The following is a 17,522-nucleotide window of genomic DNA, read 5'->3' on the forward strand; positions in this document are numbered from 1 at the left end:
TAAAAACGCAATGCAAGACAAAAACAGAGGAAACATATTAAATATTATGTTATTAATGGTTCTGTTTATATTAGATGTTCTTATGAAAAGATGAATCTTGACTATGGGAAGTGAGATTTTGATTTTTTTTATTATAAATGTATTTGATATGACAAGTTAGGTTTAACTTTATAAAATATCCTTAAACCGGAGTAAATAAGATGAAGTTGGGTTTTAAAACACACAAAATGTACATGTTGCCAGACCCAAAAGTAAGTTAAATGAGATAAACGTTGTTTGCTTTCTAATTAAATCTTGTTTTTTTTTCGTTGATACAGTTCCTGCTCACCTGCTGGCTCTCAAAGGTCCAGGTGCTGTCGGGTAAAGACGCATCCAGAACGCTGATGACTTCTTTAAAGTCTGTGGTGCTGCTGGGTTTAATCAGAGTGAAGTCGCTGTACTCTGACATGGGAGACATGCAGGACCTGAAGGACTGACTCTGGGACATCATGTCTCCTCCCAGGACCTCCACGTACTTTATGGGTCCATCAGTGTTGAGCTGAATCTGCAGGTTCCTGTTGGGCTTCTTGTAATCATCACAGTCGCTCCGTCTGATGCAGCAGCTCCCGCTGCTCCTGCTGCTCCTGATGCATTTAACCGCTAAGATGAGAAACGTGACCAGAGACAGCACGGACACCGAGGCCAGAGACAGGATCAGGTAAAGGGTGATTCTGCCAGTTTTCTTGCTGGGCTCGGACGCTTTGTGTCGGAGCTCTAACATGGGCTCATGGAGACCGTCCTCCAGCAGGATGGACACCGTGGTGGTAGCGGACTGGAGCGGTTCTCCATCGTCCTTGATCTCTATCAGCAGCCTCTGAGAGGACTCGTCCTGCTCGGACACAGCGCGTTTAGTCCTCACCTCTCCTGTGTACTGATTGACGGTGAACAGAGAGGTGTCCGTGGCCTCCGCCAGTCTGTAGGAGATCCAGGCGTTGTGTCCCGAGTCAGCGTCCACCGCCGTGACCTTGGTAACCAGGTGACCCGGCTTAGCGGAGCGGGGCATCCTCTGGTGAGAGAGGGAGCCCAGGGCAGCGGAGGAGGGGTAAATAACAATGGGGGCATTGTCGTTCTGGTCCAGGATAAAAACATGGACTGTAGCGTTGCTGCTGAGACACGGAGAGCCCTGATCCTTTGCCTGAACCACAATCTGAAACACCTTCAGCTTCTCATAGTCAAACGAGTGCATGCTGTAGATGCTGCCGTTGTCTGAGTTCATGTAAACATAAGATGAGACAGAGACGTCCTGGACTTTCGAGTCCAGGATGGAGTAAGAGATCTTTGCGTTTTCTCCTGAATCCAGATCAGATGCTGATACTGAGTACAGAATAGAACCTGGTACTCCGTTCTCCTTTAGATACACGTTATAGGAGGGCTGAGAGAACACAGGAGCGTTATCATTCACATCAGTGATACTGACAACTACAGTTTTCTTACTGGACAGAGGAGGAGAGCCTGAGTCCGTCGCTGTTATCTCAATATGATACTCTGGGTATTTCTCCCGGTCTAAAGCTCCGCTGGTCACCAGCGCATAATTATTAGAAAACGACGGTTTCAGATTAAAAGGTGAACCTTTGGTGAGCTCTAACATTACTTTACCGTTTTCACCTGCATCAAGGTCTCGCGCACTGATCAAAGCGACAACGGTACCACCCGGTGCGTCCTCGCGCACGGGTTTGGGCTGAGAAGTGAAAACGATTTCTGGAGCGTTGTCGTTGAAGTCAGTAACATCCACCTGCACGCGACAGTGGCCTTCCATCTGAGGACTGCCTTTGTCCTTTGCTGTTACATCTATGTCATACGACTTGGCAGCTTCGTAGTCTAAGTTGCCCTTCAGAGTGATTTCACCTGTTAGTGAGTTGATATCAAAGGTGGATAACACAGACGTTGGTGCGCGCGAGCCAAACGAAAATTCTATTTCACCATTTAAACCTTCATCTGCGTCCGCGGCTTTTGGTTTAACAACGACAGTTCCTTTAATGCTCGTCTCCGCCAAAGATACTTTATAAAGATTTTTTTCAAACACTGGGAAATTATCATTTATGTCTAAAACAGATATGGTGATCTGTGTGGTCCCGGACCTGACTGGGCTTCCTCCGTCCAAGGCCGTCAGTAATATTTTATGAACAGACATTTTCTCTCTATCTAGAGGTTTTTCTAGAACCAGCTCTGGAACGGTCTTACTCTCGATTTCTTTTATTTTGAGGGAACAACACTCGTTTTTACTGAGGGTATATGATTTAACTGAATTTGTGCCCACGTCAGGGTCCGCTGCACTCTCCAAAGGAAAGCGCGTCCCAACTGCAGCTGACTCGGCTATGTTTAAAGATAATTCGTTCGAAAGAAAACTTGGAGAATTATCATTAATATCTCGTATTTCGACCTCGATCCGATGCAGCTGAAGCGGATCTTCCACCACAACCTGCAGAGGTAGAACGCAGCTGGCGCTTTGTCCACACAAAGCCTCTCTGTCTATCCAGTCATTAACCAGCAGCTCGCCCTTCCCCGCATCCACGCTGAAATACTGCTCACCAGCCTCAGAGGCGACACGCAGTTTACGCTCAAAGATGTCAGATAATCCCAAACCCAGATCTTTGGCCAGGTTTCCAACCACGGTGCTCGTTTTTGACTCCTCTTGGATGCTGTAGCGAGTCTGTGCGTTTGTTGTACTCCACAAGAGGAAAAAATGATGCCACCATAGCGCAAGCCATCTCCAGTCTCGGTATCCTTTTGTCTTTGTCATGCTTATTCCACAAAAGAGAACATTTCCATTCCAGGTGAGTCAAGATCAAAACTAAACAAATCCAGACTCCAACAGTGCCACATGACCGGTTATAATAAACGGTTACTGATAAAAAACTGAATTAAAACACAATTCTGGATGTCTAAGAACCATTTTGCCCGCTGCACTCCCACTCAGAGCTTTGTGATTGCCGAGGCTGCGTGAGGGAGGGAGTAGATCTCTTTGTACAGTTCTTTATTCTACTGGTGGAGAGCATCCCTCTCTGTTATCCAATCAGAGTCCGACTGAGCAGGTCAGTTAGAGATGCATCAGACACGTTTAAAAACGTCTGAATCACAAGACTCACTTTAATTATTCATTTTAATTTATTATTAACTGAATGTATATTTTAGTTTCACAAAGCGCTCTCCAATTGTAAAATTAAATGTTTTAATACATTTTATTTTTATTTAAGATAAAATATTTAGATTATTTGGAAGATACGTGTGTAATTTTATTAATTTTATATGTTTTTTTGCTTTCTTTCTGTTTTACCCTGAGAAGATGCACTGCTGAAAGATTAACAAAACGTAGGGGGAATAATTTCACACTTAAAACTGTCGTTAATTAATCACTCTAACGCCAAAATCAGTTTAACCAACACATGCTCTCTACTCTGATGATAGAGTCACCGTCGCTGTCCACCCCTGCAGTGCTGAAGCACGCAGCTCGCACACACAAATACGCTTTATCATAACTCGGTCATAACTAACAATAGCATCCCAGAAAACTGACTCGAGTTAATATAAAACTATGAATTATTGCTATTTACATTTATTCAAACTTCTGAAGGAAACGATTATTATTAAATGTATTGTTAAATGCCTGTGACTTTCAGTAAAGAGTATGTTCCAAACAACAACACAACGTTACTATAAATCCATCTGCGTTTTTTTCTGTCTCGCTCACCTGCTGGCTCTCAAAGGTCCAGGTGCTGTCGGGTAAAGACGCATCCAGAACGCTGATGACTTCTTTAAAGTCTGTGGTGCTGCTGGGTTTAATCAGAGTGAAGTCGCTGTACTCTGACATGGGGGACATGCAGGACCTGAAGGACTGACTCTGGGACATCATGTCTCCTCCCAGGACCTCCACGTACTTTATGGGTCCATCAGTGTTGAGCTGAATCTGCAGGTTCCTGTTGGGCTTCTTGTAATCATCACAGTCGCTCCGTCTGATGCAGCAGCTCCCGCTGCTCCTGCTGCTCCTGATGCATTTAACCGCTAAGATGAGAAACGTGACCAGAGACAGCACGGACACCGAGGCCAGAGACAGGATCAGGTAAAGGGTGATTCTGCCAGTTTTCTTGCTGGGCTCGGACGCTTTGTGTCGGAGCTCTAACATGGGCTCATGGAGACCGTCCTCCAGCAGGATGGACACCGTGGTGGTGGCGGACTGGAGCGGTTCTCCATCGTCCTTGATCTCTATCAGCAGCCTCTGAGAGGACTCGTCCTGCTCGGACACAGCGCGTTTAGTCCTCACCTCTCCTGTGTACTGATTGACGGTGAACAGAGAGGTGTCCGTGGCCTCCGCCAGTCTGTAGGAGATCCAGGCGTTGTGCCCCGAGTCAGCGTCCACCGCCGTCACCTTGGTAACCAGGTGACCCACCTTAGCGGAGCGGGGCATCCTCTGGTGAGAGAGGGAGCCCAGGGCAGCGGAGGAGGGGTAAATAACAGCGGGAGCGTTGTCGTTCTGGTCCAGGATAAAAACATGGACTGTAGCGTTGCTGCTGAGACACGGAGAGCCCTGATCCTTTGCCTGGACCACAATCTGAAACACCTTCAGCTTCTCATAGTCAAACGAGTGCATGCTGTAGATGCTGCCGTTGTCTGAGTTCATGTAAACATAAGATGAGACAGAGACGTCCTGGACTTTAGAGTCCAGGATGGAGTAAGAGATCTTTGCGTTTTCTCCTGAATCCAGATCAGATGCTGATACTGAGTACAGAATAGAACCTGGTACTCCGTTCTCCTTTAGATACACGTTATAGGAGGGCTGAGAGAACACAGGAGCGTTATCGTTCACATCAGACACGCTGACAGATATGATCTTTTTACTGGACAGTGGCGGAGAGCCCGAATCAAACGCTGTAATTTCGATATTATATTGTGAGACTTTCTCCCGGTCTAGAGGACCGTTTGTTAATAGTTCATAATTATGAGAAAACGAAGGTTTCAGAGTGAAAGGAACGTTTTTTGGAAGCTGCAACGTTACTTTACCGTTCTCAGCAGAGTCGAGGTCTCGTGCACCAATTAAAGCTACGACAGTGCCCTTTGGTGCGTTCTCGCGCACCGGGTTTGGCCTTGATGTTACAATTATTTCAGGGACATTATCGTTAACATCCACAACTAGTATCTGCACACGACAGTGCCCTTCCATTTCAGGGAATCCTTTGTCTTTTGCGGTGATGCTGATCTCGTACTTGGCACTACTTTCATAATCTAACCGTCCAATCAGCGCGACCTCTCCAGTGGTTGGGTCCAGCTTTAAAATGGATAGCAGCGATTGGGGTGTGTGATCAGCAAACACGTATTCTATTTCACCATTAACACCCTCATCTGCGTCCGTGGCGTCAACTTGTACTAGAATAGATCCGACTGCGCTGTTTTCTGAGACAGACACGTTATACAGAGCCTTTTTAAACACGGGCACGTTATCATTGTTGTCCAAAACACTAACAGTGATCTTTGAGGTTCCAGTTTTTGCAGGGTTGCCTCCATCTGACGCCGTCAACAATAAATGATGGATGCTCTGTTTCTCTCGGTCAAGAGATTTCTCCAACACTAGTTCGGGAACTTGTCTGTCACCTGGCAAATCTTTCATTTTTAAACTAAAGCATTCATTCTTACTCAGTGTATATGACTTAACTGAATAACTACCAACATCCTGGTCCTGCGCAGCGTCTAAAGGAAAGCGTACACCCGTGGCGGTGGATTCGGCCACCTTTAAAACCCGCTCAGCTGTTAAGAAAACCGGAGAATTATCGTTTATATCTCTAATTTCTACTTCTATTCGGTGTAATTGTAACGGATTCTCAGCCACAACCTGCAGAGTCAGAACGCAGCTGGCGCTTTGTCCACATAAAGCCTCTCTGTCTATCCGGTCATTCACCAGCAGCTCGCCCTTCCCCGCATCCACGCTGAAATACTGCTCACCAGCCTCAGAGGCGACACGCAGCTTACGCTCAAAGATGTCAGATAAAGACAAACCCAGATCTTTGGCCAGATTTCCAACTACAGATCCCTGTTTCAGCTCCTCTGGGATGCCGTAGCGAGTCTGTCCTTCTACTGTACTCCACAACAGGAAGAAATGATGCCACCAGACCGCTTTCCATCTCCAGTCTCGGTATCCTTTTGTCTTTGTCATTCCGGATTCGCAAGAATTATTTCCCAGTAACGTGATCAAAAAGAATATCTATTCCATCCATCATCACAGAGACTTATTCCAGAGCAAAACACACAATTATATCCGAGCAAAGAGCAAAATTAATGTGTTTTAGATTTAATAGCAGCATCGCTGCCTTTCTTCCATCTCCATGCAGTAGGTGTTTGTGAAGACTCGCTGCAAGGGGGAGGGACTAGATCTCTTTGTACAGCTGCACGTTTCATTGGTGCTCAATATTCTCCCTACCAACCAGTAGGAGAGCAGGAGAGGAGTGTTTTAGACACAGATTTGCAGGAAAAAAGCTAGAAATAATGAAAATAATGAAAAAGTTCATTCATTTACTTTTTTAAATAATTTTCATGGAAATAAAACAAAGGTAGAACAAAATCATGTTGCAAAATAATATATTTGTTTAAATGCCAGCAGAATCCACTAATTTATTATAAAAAAATTCGATCATTAAAAGACTGAAAGCGGAAACGTCTCTGTCCAGATCTGTGGTGCTGAAACACTAAAGACAGCTCTCTCTCTCTCTCTCTCTCTCTCTCTCTCTCTCTCTCTCTCTCTCTCTCTCTCTCTCTCTCTCTCTCTCTCTCTCTCTCTCTCTCTCTCTCTCTCTCTCTCTCTCTCTCTCTCTCTCTCTCTCTCTCTCTCTCTCTCTCTCTCTCTCTCTCTCTCTCTCTCTCTCTCTCTGCGTGTGTGTTCACAAAACACTTCACAAGCAATCAGTGATTATTTAGAAAATCAAATTAATATGAAGTAAGAAAAAAATTAACGTTTTTTATTTCCTTATTTAAGATATTTTTAGCACTCACAGAAAGTGTTTTAAATTTCGCGCAGTCAAACTTTAAACTTATTTCATTTCCTGCTCACCTGCTGGCTCTCAAAGGTCCAGGTGCTGTCGGGTAAAGACGCATCCAGAACGCTGATGACTTCTTTAAAGTCTGTGGTGCTGCTGGGTTTAATCAGAGTGAAGTCGCTGTACTCTGACATGGGAGACATGCAGGACCTGAAGGACTGACTCTGGGACATCATGTCTCCTCCCAGGACCTCCACGTACTTTATGGGTCCATCAGTGTTGAGCTGAATCTGCAGGTTCCTGTTGGGCTTCTTGTAATCATCACAGTCGCTCCGTCTGATGCAGCAGCTCCCGCTGCTCCTGCTGCTCCTGATGCATTTAACCGCTAAGACGAGAAACGTGACCAGAGACAGCACGGACACCGAGGCCAGAGACAGGATCAGGTAAAGGGTGATTCTGCCAGTTTTCTTGCTGGGCTCGGACGCTTTGTGTCGGAGCTCTAACATGGGCTCATGGAGACCGTCCTCCAGCAGGATGGACACCGTGGTGGTGGCGGACTGGAGCGGTTCTCCATCGTCCTTGATCTCTATCAGCAGCCTCTGAGAGGACTCGTCCTGCTCGGACACAGCGCGTTTAGTCCTCACCTCTCCTGTGTACTGATTGACGGTGAACAGAGAGGCGTCCGTGGCCTCCGCCAGTCTGTAGGAGATCCAGGCGTTGTGCCCCGAGTCAGCGTCCACCGCCGTCACCTTGGTAACCAGGTGACCCGCCTTAGCGGAGCGGGGCATCCTCTGGTGAGAGAGGGAGCCCAGGGCAGCGGAGGAGGGGTAAATAACAGCGGGGGCGTTGTCGTTCTGGTCCAGGATAAAAACATGGACTGTAGCGTTGCTGCTGAGACACGGAGAGCCCTGATCCTTTGCCTGGACCACAATCTGAAACACCTTCAGCTTCTCATAGTCAAACGAGTGCATGCTGTAGATGCTGCCGTTGTCTGAGTTCATGTAAACATAAGATGAGACAGAGACGTCCTGGACTTTCGAGTCCAGGATGGAGTAAGAGATCTTTGCGTTTTCTCCTGAATCCAGATCAGATGCTGATACTGAGTACAGAATAGAACCTGGTACTCCGTTCTCCTTTAGATACACGTTATAGGAGGGCTGAGAGAACACAGGAGCGTTATCGTTCACATCAGACACGCTGACAGGTATGATCTTTTTACTGGACATGCGCGGAGAGCCCGAATCAAACGCTGTAATTTCGAGATTATATTGTGAGACTTTCTCCCGGTCTAGAGGACCGTTTGTTAATAGTTCATAATTATTAGAAAATGAAGGTTTCAGAGTGAAAGGAACGTTTCTTGGAAGCTGCAACGTTACTTTACCGTTCTCAGCAGAGTCGAGGTCTCGTGCACCAATTAAAGCTACGACAGTGCCCTTTGGTGCGTTCTCGCGCACCGGGTTTGGCCTTGATGTTACAATTATTTCAGGGACATTATCATTAACATCCACAACTAGTATCTGCACACGACAGTGCCCTTCCATTTCAGGAAATCCTTTGTCTTTTGCGGTGATGCTGATCTCGTACTTGGCACTACTTTCATAATCTAACCGTCCAATCAGCGCGACCTCTCCAGTGGTTGGGTCCAGCTTTAAAATGGATAGCAGTGATTGGGGTGTGTGAACAGCAAACACGTATTCTATTTCACCATTAACACCCTCATCTGCGTCCGTGGCGTCAACTTGTACTAGAATAGATCCGACTGCGCTGTTTTCTGAGACAGACACGTTATACAGAGCCTTTTTAAACATGGGCACGTTATCATTAATGTCCAAAACACTAACAGTGATCTTTGAGGTTCCAGTTTTTGCAGGGTTGCCTCCATCTGACGCCGTCAACAATAAATGATGGATGCTCTGTTTCTCTCGGTCAAGAGATTTCTCCAACACCAGTTCGGGAACTTGTCTGTCACCTGGCAAATCTTTCATTTTTAAACTAAAGCATTCATTCTTACTCAGTGTGTATGACTTAACTGAATAACTACCAACATCCTGGTCCTGCGCAGCGTCTAAAGGAAAGCGTACACCCGTGGCGGTGGATTCGGCCACCTTTAAAACCCGCTCAGCTGTTAAGAAAACCGGAGAATTATCGTTTATATCTCTAATTTCTACTTCTATTCGGTGTAATTGTAACGGATTCTCAGCCACAACCTGCAGAGTCAGAACGCAGCTGGCGCTTTGTCCACATAAAGCCTCTCTGTCTATCCGGTCATTCACCAGCAGCTCGCCCTTCCCCGCATCCACGCTGAAATACTGCTCACCAGCCTCAGAGGCGACACGCAGCTTACGCTCAAAGATGTCAGATAAAGACAAACCCAGATCTTTGGCCAGGTTTCCAACTACAGATCCCTGTTTCAGCTCCTCTGGGATGCCGTAGCGAGTCTGTCCTTCTACTGTACTCCACAACAGGAAGAAATGATGCCACCAGACCGCTTTCCATCTCCAGTCTCGGTATCCTTTTGTCTTTGTCATTCCGGATTCGCAAGAATTATTTCCCAGTAACGTGATCAAAAAGAATATCTATTCCATCCATCATCACAGAGACTTATTCCAGAGCAAAACACACAATTATATCCGAGCAAAGAGCAAAATTAATGTGTTTTAGATTTAATAGCAGCATCGCTGCCTTTCTTCCATCTCCATGCAGTAGGTGTTTGTGAAGACTCGCTGCAAGGGGGAGGGACTAGATCTCTTTGTACAGCTGCACGTTTCATTGGTGCTCAATATTCTCCCTACCAACCAGTAGGAGAGCAGGAGAGGAGTGTTTTAGACACAGATTTGCAGGAAAAAAGCTAGAAATAATGAAAATAATGAAAAAGTTCATTCATTTACTTTTTTTAAATAATTTTCATGGAAATAAAACAAAGGTAGAACAAAATCATGTCGCAAAATAATATATTTGTTTGAATGCCAGCAGAATCCACTAATTTATTATAAAAAAATTCGATCATTAAAAGACTGAAAGCGGAAACGTCTCTGTCCAGATCTGTGGTGCTGAAACACTAAAGACAGCTCTCTCTCTCTCTCTCTCTCTCTCTCTCTCTCTCTCTCTCTCTCTCTCTCTCTCTCTCTCTCTCTCTCTCTCTCTCTCTCTCTCTCTCTCTCTCTCTCTCTCTCTCTCTCTCTCTCTCTCTCTCTCTCTCTCTCTCTCTCTCTCTCTCTCTCTCTCTCTCTCTCTCTCTCTCTCTCTCTCTCTCTCTCTGTGTGTTCACAAAACACTTCACAAGCAATCAGTGATTATTTAGAAAATCAAATTAATATGAAGTAAGAAAAAATTAACGTTTTTTATTTCCTGATTTAAGATATTTTTAGCACTCACAGAAAGTGTTTTAAATTTCGCGCAGAAAAACTTTAAACTTATTTCATTTCCTGCTCACCTGCTGGCTCTCAAAGGTCCAGGTGCTGTCGGGTAAAGACGCATCCAGAACGCTGATGACTTCTTTAAAGTCTGTGGTGCTGCTGGGTTTAATCAGAGTGAAGTCGCTGTACTCTGACATGGGAGACATGCAGGACCTGAAGGACTGACTCTGGGACATCATGTCTCCTCCCAGGACCTCCACGTACTTTATGGGTCCATCAGTGTTGAGCTGAATCTGCAGGTTCCTGTTGGGCTTCTTGTAATCATCACAGTCGCTCCGTCTGATGCAGCAGCTCCCGCTGCTCCTGATGCTCCTGATGCATTTAACCGCTAAGATGAGAAACGTGACCAGAGACAGCACGGACACCGAGGCCAGAGACAGGATCAGGTAAAGGGTGATTCTGCCAGTTTTCTTGCTGGGCTCGGACGCTTTGTGTCGGAGCTCTAACATGGGCTCATGGAGCCCGTCCTCCAGCAGGATGGACACCGTGGTGGTGGCGGACTGGAGCGGTTCTCCATCGTCCTTGATCTCTATCAGCAGCCTCTGAGAGGACTCGTCCTGCTCGGACACAGCGCGTTTAGTCCTCACCTCTCCTGTGTACTGATTGACGGTGAACAGAGAGGTGTCCGTGGCCTCCGCCAGTCTGTAGGAGATCCAGGCGTTGTGTCCCGAGTCAGCGTCCACCGCCGTCACCTTGGTAACCAGGTGACCCGCCTTAGCAGAGCGGGGCATCCTCTGGTGAGAGAGGGAGCCCAGGGCAGCGGAGGAGGGGTAAATAACAGCGGGGGCGTTGTCGTTCTGGTCCAGGATAAAAACATGGACTGTAGCGTTGCTGCTGAGACACGGAGAGCCCTGATCCTTTGCCTGGACCACAATCTGAAACACCTTCAGCTTCTCATAGTCAAACGAGTGCATGCTGTAGATGCTGCCGTTGTCTGAGTTCATGTAAACATAAGATGAGACAGAGACATCCTGGACTTTCGAGTCTAGGATGGAGTAAGAGATCTTTGCGTTTTCTCCTGAATCTAGATCAGATGCTGATACTGAGTACAGAATAGAACCTGGTACTCCGTTCTCCTTTAGATACACGTTATAGGAGGGCTGAGTAAAAATGGGTGGATTGTCATTCACGTCAGTAATATTAACGGAAATAGTCTTTTTAGTAGACAGTGGGGGAGAACCTAAATCAGTTGCTGTTATCTCAACATCATAGCCTGAAAATGTCTCTCGGTCTAAAGTTCCGCTTGTTATCAGCGCGTAATTATCAGAAAAAGATGGTTTTAGTTTAAACGGAGCAGCTTTAGGAAGCTCTAAAACTACTCTGCCGTTCTCTCCAGAATCAAGATCTCTAGCACTAATTAAGGCAACCACGGTACCGCTCGCTGCGTCCTCAGGCACCGAGTTCGGCTCTGACGTCAGTAATATGCTTGGAGCGTTATCGTTAATATCCAGCACATCCACGTGGACCGTGCAATGCCCCTCCATTCTCGGACTTCCTTTATCTGTAGCTGTCACGTCAATTTCGTAGTTAGCTATTTTTTCAAAATCCAAGTTTCCACTCAAACGGATTTCTCCGGTTGACGAGTCGATGTTAAACATGGACAGGACAGTGCCTGGTGTGTGAGATCCGAATGAAAACTCCACCTCTCCATTCAAACCTTCGTCTGCGTCTTTCGCTGTCACTCTAACAACGGAGGCGTCTTTAACACTATTTTCACTCACAGAAACCTTGTACACGTTTTTGTCAAAAACGGGAAAATTATCATTATTGTCAAGCACATGTATTATTATTTGGCAGGATCCAGATTTTACTGGATTTCCTCCATCTAGAGCGGTTAGTGTAAGCTTATGTGTAGATTTTTTCTCTCTGTCGATAGGTTTAGATAGAATTAATTCTGGAGCCTTCTTTCCACCGGACACGTCTTTAATCTTTAAACTAAAAAAGTCATCCTTACTCAAAGTGTACGACCTGACAGAATTCACTCCGACGTCGAGATCTTGCGCGGTTTCCAGTGGAAAATGTGTCCCTACCGCGGCTGATTCAGCGATCTGTAATGTTTTTTCTGCCGAGGGGAATCTAGGAGAATTATCGTTAACATCTTGTATTTCTACCTCTACCCGGAACAGTTGTAATGGTTTGTCCACCACAACCTGCAGAGTCAGAACGCAGCTGGCGCTTTGTCCACATAAAGCCTCTCTGTCTATCCGGTCATTCACCAGCAGCTCGCCCTTCCCCGCATCCACGCTGAAATACTGCTCACCAGCCTCAGAGGCGACACGCAGTTTACGCTCAAAGATGTCAGATAAAGACAAACCCAGATCTTTGGCCAGGTTTCCAACTACAGATCCCTGTTTCAGCTCCTCTGGGATGCCGTAGCGAGTCTGTCCTTCTACTGTACTCCACAACAGGAAGAAATGATGCCACCAGACCGCTTTCCATCTCCAGTCTCGGTATCCTTTTGTCTTTGTCATTCCGGATTCGCAAGAATTATTTCCCAGTAACGTGATCAAAAAGAATATCTATTCCATCCATCATCACAGAGACTTATTCCAAAGGAAAACACACAATTACATCCGAGCAAAGAGCAAAAATAATGTGTTTTAGATTTAATAGCAGCATCGCTGCCTTTCTTCCATCTCCATGCAGTAGGTGTTTGTGAAGACTCGCTGCAAGGGGGAGGGACTAGATCTCTTTGTACAGCTGCACGTTTCATTGGTGCTCAATATTCTCCCTACAAACCAGTAGGAGAGCAGGAGAGGAGTGTTTTAGACACAGATTTGCAGGAAATAATGAAGAAAATACGCAAAAAATATTCAATTAATATTATATCATTTTCATAGAAATAAAAGAAAGTTGGTTACCAAATAGGAATCATATTGTATAACGAGTTTGCTTGAACACCATCAGATTTTTATCGAATTTATAAAAATAAAAAAAAATAAAGCCCACGATTTCTAACACAGAAATTGTAAATGCTGCTGTCCAGATCTGTGGTGCTGAAACATTAAAGCCAGTCGAATGGGAAACGTTGACATTTTTCATGAGATTTTATAGATAGATTGACAGCTGTGTGTGTGTGTGTGTGTGTGTGTGTGTGTGTGTGTGTGTGTGTGTGTGTGTGTGTGTGTGCGCGTGTGTGTGTGTGTGTGTGTGTGTGTACTTATGTTGATACTACTCAAAGCACGTCGCCAAAAATCAGTGATTATTTAGAAAAATAAAATGAAATAAAAGGAATATAAAACATGAACAAAAATAAATATTTGACAGATTTTTTTATATTTTGAAGATATTTTAGTCACTAAAAATTTAATTAAAATTCGTGCAGAAAAACTTTAAACTTATTTCATTTCCTGCTCACCTGCTGGCTCTCAAAGGTCCAGGTGCTGTCGGGTAAAGACGCATCCAGAACGCTGATGACTTCTTTAAAGTCTGTGGTGCTGCTGGGTTTAATCAGAGAAAAGTCGCTGTACTCTGACATGGGGGACATGCAGGACCTGAAGGACTGACTCTGGGACATCATGTCTCCTCCCAGGACCTCCACGTACTTTATGGGTCCATCAGTGTTGAGCTGAATCTGCAGGTTCCTGTTGGGCTTCTTGTAATCATCACAGTCGCTCCGTCTGATGCAGCAGCTCCCGCTGCTCCTGCTGCTCCTGATGCATTTAACCGCTAAGATGAGAAACGTGACCAGAGACAGCACGGACACCGAGGCCAGAGACAGGATCAGGTAAAGGGTGATTCTGCCAGTTTTCTTGCTGGGCTCGGACGCTTTGTGTCGGAGCTCTAACATGGGCTCATGGAGACCGTCCTCCAGCAGGATGGACACCGTGGTGGTGGCGGACTGGAGCGGTTCTCCATCGTCCTTGATCTCTATCAGCAGCCTCTGAGAGGACTCGTCCTGCTCGGACACAGCGCGTTTAGTCCTCACCTCTCCTGTGTACTGATTGACGGTGAACAGAGAGGTGTCCGTGGCCTCCGCCAGTCTGTAGGAGATCCAGGCGTTGTGTCCCGAGTCAGCGTCCACCGCCGTCACCTTGGTAACCAGGTGACCCGCCTTAGCGGAGCGGGGCATCCTCTGGTGAGAGAGGGAGCCCAGGGCAGCGGAGGAGGGGTAAATAACAGCGGGAGCGTTGTCGTTCTGGTCCAGGATAAAAACATGGACTGTAGCGTTGCTGCTGAGACACGGAGAGCCCTGATCCTTTGCCTGGACCACAATCTGAAACACCTTCAGCTTCTCATAGTCAAACGAGTGCATGCTGTAGATGCTGCCGTTGTCTGAGTTCATGTAAACATAAGATGAGACAGAGACGTCCTGGACTTTCGAGTCCAGGATGGAGTAAGAGATCTTTGCGTTTTCTCCTGAATCCAGATCAGATGCTGATACTGAGTACAGAATAGAACCTGGTACTCCGTTCTCCTTTAGATACACGTTATAGGAGGGCTGAGAGAACACAGGTGCGTTATCATTCACATCAGTGATGCTGACAACTACAGTTTTCTTACTGGACAGTGGAGGAGAGCCTGAGTCAGTCGCTGTTATCTCTATTTTAAACTCTGGGTATTTCTCACGGTCTAAAGGATTGTTCGTCACTAAAGCATAATTATTGGAAAAAGATGGTTTGAGTGTAAACGGGGAACCTTTGGGGAGCTGCAGGGTTACTCTAGCGTTTTCACCTGAATCAAGATCACGCACACTGAGCAAAGCAACCACAGTCCCGCTGCGTGAGTCTTCAGGGACAGAGGTGGATTTAGAAGTCAGTATTATTTCAGGAGCATTATCATTTATATCCAACACATCCACCTGCACGGTGCAGTGACCTTCCATTTTAGGCAGCCCTTTGTCTCTTGCACTAATATCTATTCGATAAGATGCCTGCATTTCGTGGTCTAATTGTTGTTTTAAATAAACATCTCCGGTTACCACATCTATATGAAACAAGGACAGAACTGCTGGTGGTGTGTGAACACCAAGAGAATACTCGATCTCTCCGTTTGGACCCTCATCTACATCTGTTGCTTTGGTCGTAATAACAAAAGAACCGTTTTCACTGTTTTCTTTGACAGCAACTTTATAAAAGCCGTTTTCAAACTGTGGAACGTTGTCGTTTATGTCCAGCACGTTAATGGTTATTTTGGAAGTTCCGGTCCTAACAGGATTACCTCCATCCATGGCTGTAAGAACTAAATTATGACTCGCCCTTTTCTCCCGATCTAATGATTTATTTAATACCAGCTCGGGAATTTTTCTCCCATTTTCAATTTCTTTAACTTTTAAAGAGAAGCACTCGTCTTTGCTGAGTGAATAGGTTTTTAACCCGTTACTACCAACGTCGGGATCCTCTGCCATCTCGAGCGGAAAACGGACACCTACAACGGTGGATTCGGCTATTTCTATTACGTGATCCGTTTTGAGAAAAGTGGGAGCGTTGTCGTTGACGTCTTTTATTTCGACTTCTATTCTGTGTAACTGCAGCGGGTTTTCCACCACAACCTGCAGAGGTAGAACGCAGCTCGCGCTTTGTCCACACAAAGCCTCTCTGTCTATCCGGTCATTTAGCAGCAGCTCGCCCTTCCCCGCATCCACGCTGAAGTACTGCTCACCAGCCTCAGAGGCGACACGCAGCTTACGCTCAAATATATCCGAAAGTCCCAATCCCAGATCTTTGGCCAGGCTTCCAACCAGGGAGCCGTTTTCCAGCTCCTCTGGGATGCTGTAGCGAGTCTGTGCGTTTGCTAGACTCCACAAGAGGAAGAAATAATGCCACCGGAGAGCCATCCATCCCCAGTCTCGGTAATCCATTGTCTTTGTCATCCCAGGTCCGTTACTGCATGTTTGTTTCCACAGAAATATTATAGAAAAACTGATCCGACATGGAAATCCACCAATAAGGAAACTTTCGCGCTCCAAGAAAATCCAAATGTACGCATCATGAGATGTAAATTAACAATATCTGATCCAAAATGGGTGTTCGAACGAACCGTTCGCTGCTGGCGGTGTCTAAGCAAAACCCTCTGTGCAGAGAGAGGATGGGGAGGGAGTAGATCTTTTTGTACAGCAGCGGGTTTTATTGGAGCAAAGCTTCCACCACACAAACCAATAAGCCAGAGACAGAAGGGTGAATTGGGGCAGCGCATCAGTGGACTGGAGGAAGTTAAACATTTAGTATGAATCTAAAACCACTGTGAAATAAAGTAATTAAAATAGAAACGTTAAATAAAGACAACATCTGTTTACCTCAAGGAAATGCACAATTCTTCTATTTCATTTTTCACGTTGGTCTATAACGAATTTAAAATGAAGTTTTTTTTTCACTAACTAATAACAAGTATAAAGATCAAAGTGCATTTGATTTGATGGCAGTCCAGTTTAATATTTAATCTATTTATTGTTCAATATTACCTCTTTAAATTGATCGGAGGGTTCGGCCTCATCCGGCACAAATACACAACATCAAAAATACATATTATAAATATACACTCAACAAAAATATAAACGCAACACCTTTGTTTCTGCTCCGATTTTTCATGAGATGGACTTAAAGATCTAAAATTCATTCCAGATACACAATATTACCATTTCTCTCAAACATTGTTCACAAATCAGTCTAAGTGTGTGATAGTGGGCACTTCTGCTTTGCTGAGATAATCCATCCCACCTCACAGTTGTGCCCATCAAGATGCTGATCTGACATCATGAGTGGTGCACAGGTGTACCTTATGCTGCCCACAATAAAAGGCCACCCTGGAATGTGCAGTTTTTTTTGCTTTATTGGGGGTTTGGGGACTCAGAACCGGTCAGGATCTGGTGTGACCACCATTTGCCTCATGCAGTGCAACACACCTTCTTCGCATAGAGTTTACCAGATTGTCATTTGTGGCCTGTGAAATGTTGGTCCACTCCTCTTCAATGGCTGTGCGAAGTTGTTGGATATTAGTGGGAACTGGTACACGCTAGAGGTGGGAAAAATGATCGATTCTAAGATGCATCGCGATTCAGCCGTGCATGATTCCGCATCGATGCAGCAACATGACATAATGAAATTTTCTCCCTATGTCTATGTCGGGGGTCGGCAACCCGTGGCTCTGGAGCCGCATGCGGCTCTTCCTT

At 45.6% G+C, this 17,522-nt stretch overlaps 4 protein-coding genes and 1 pseudogene across 32 annotated transcripts in view; all 5 read right to left on the reverse strand.

Annotated features, from left to right (window-relative positions):
* LOC107376386 (protocadherin gamma-C5) overlaps nucleotides 1–17,522 on the reverse strand; it is a 344,488-nt gene that overhangs the window by 13,675 nt on the left and 313,291 nt on the right. For 2 of the 29 annotated variants that reach the window (XM_070551638.1, XM_070551613.1), the window contains exon 1: nucleotides 329–2,779. The exons of the other annotated variants lie outside the window; for them this stretch is intronic. In XM_070551638.1, coding sequence (XP_070407739.1) covers nucleotides 329–2,779 — 2,451 coding nt within the window. Of the gene's footprint in view, nucleotides 1–328; nucleotides 2,780–17,522 lie in introns of those variants that run through there. 29 annotated transcript variants of the gene reach the window in all.
* On the reverse strand, nucleotides 3,653–6,686 carry LOC139070074 (protocadherin gamma-C5 pseudogene; annotated as a pseudogene).
* LOC139070093 (protocadherin gamma-C5-like) lies at nucleotides 6,752–9,938 on the reverse strand. The gene has a single exon (XM_070551737.1). The coding sequence runs from the start codon at nucleotides 9,524–9,526 to the stop codon at nucleotides 7,058–7,060; it is 2,469 nt and encodes an 822-aa protein (XP_070407838.1). The 5' UTR covers nucleotides 9,527–9,938; the 3' UTR covers nucleotides 6,752–7,057.
* LOC139070094 (protocadherin gamma-C5-like) lies at nucleotides 10,210–13,354 on the reverse strand. The gene has a single exon (XM_070551741.1). It carries the CDS (start codon nucleotides 12,883–12,885, stop codon nucleotides 10,417–10,419), a length of 2,469 nt encoding a protein of 822 aa, XP_070407842.1. The 5' UTR covers nucleotides 12,886–13,354; the 3' UTR covers nucleotides 10,210–10,416.
* Nucleotides 13,743–16,948, reverse strand: LOC129162851 (protocadherin gamma-C5). The gene has a single exon (XM_054739075.2). The coding sequence runs from the start codon at nucleotides 16,224–16,226 to the stop codon at nucleotides 13,758–13,760; it is 2,469 nt and encodes an 822-aa protein (XP_054595050.2). The 5' UTR covers nucleotides 16,227–16,948; the 3' UTR covers nucleotides 13,743–13,757.

The sequence above is a fragment of the Nothobranchius furzeri genome, chromosome 1 (genome assembly GCF_043380555.1).
Source record: "Nothobranchius furzeri strain GRZ-AD chromosome 1, NfurGRZ-RIMD1, whole genome shotgun sequence".
Lineage (NCBI taxonomy): Eukaryota > Metazoa > Chordata > Actinopteri > Cyprinodontiformes > Nothobranchiidae > Nothobranchius > Nothobranchius furzeri.

Bases quoted from the DNA above. Each gene is read 5' to 3' on its own strand.
- LOC139070093 (XM_070551737.1), bottom strand. From the start codon at position 9,526: ATGACAAAGACAAAAGGATACCGAGACTGGAGATGGAAAGCGGTCTGG.
- LOC139070094 (XM_070551741.1), bottom strand. From the start codon at position 12,885: ATGACAAAGACAAAAGGATACCGAGACTGGAGATGGAAAGCGGTCTGG.
- LOC129162851 (XM_054739075.2), bottom strand. From the start codon at position 16,226: ATGACAAAGACAATGGATTACCGAGACTGGGGATGGATGGCTCTCCGG.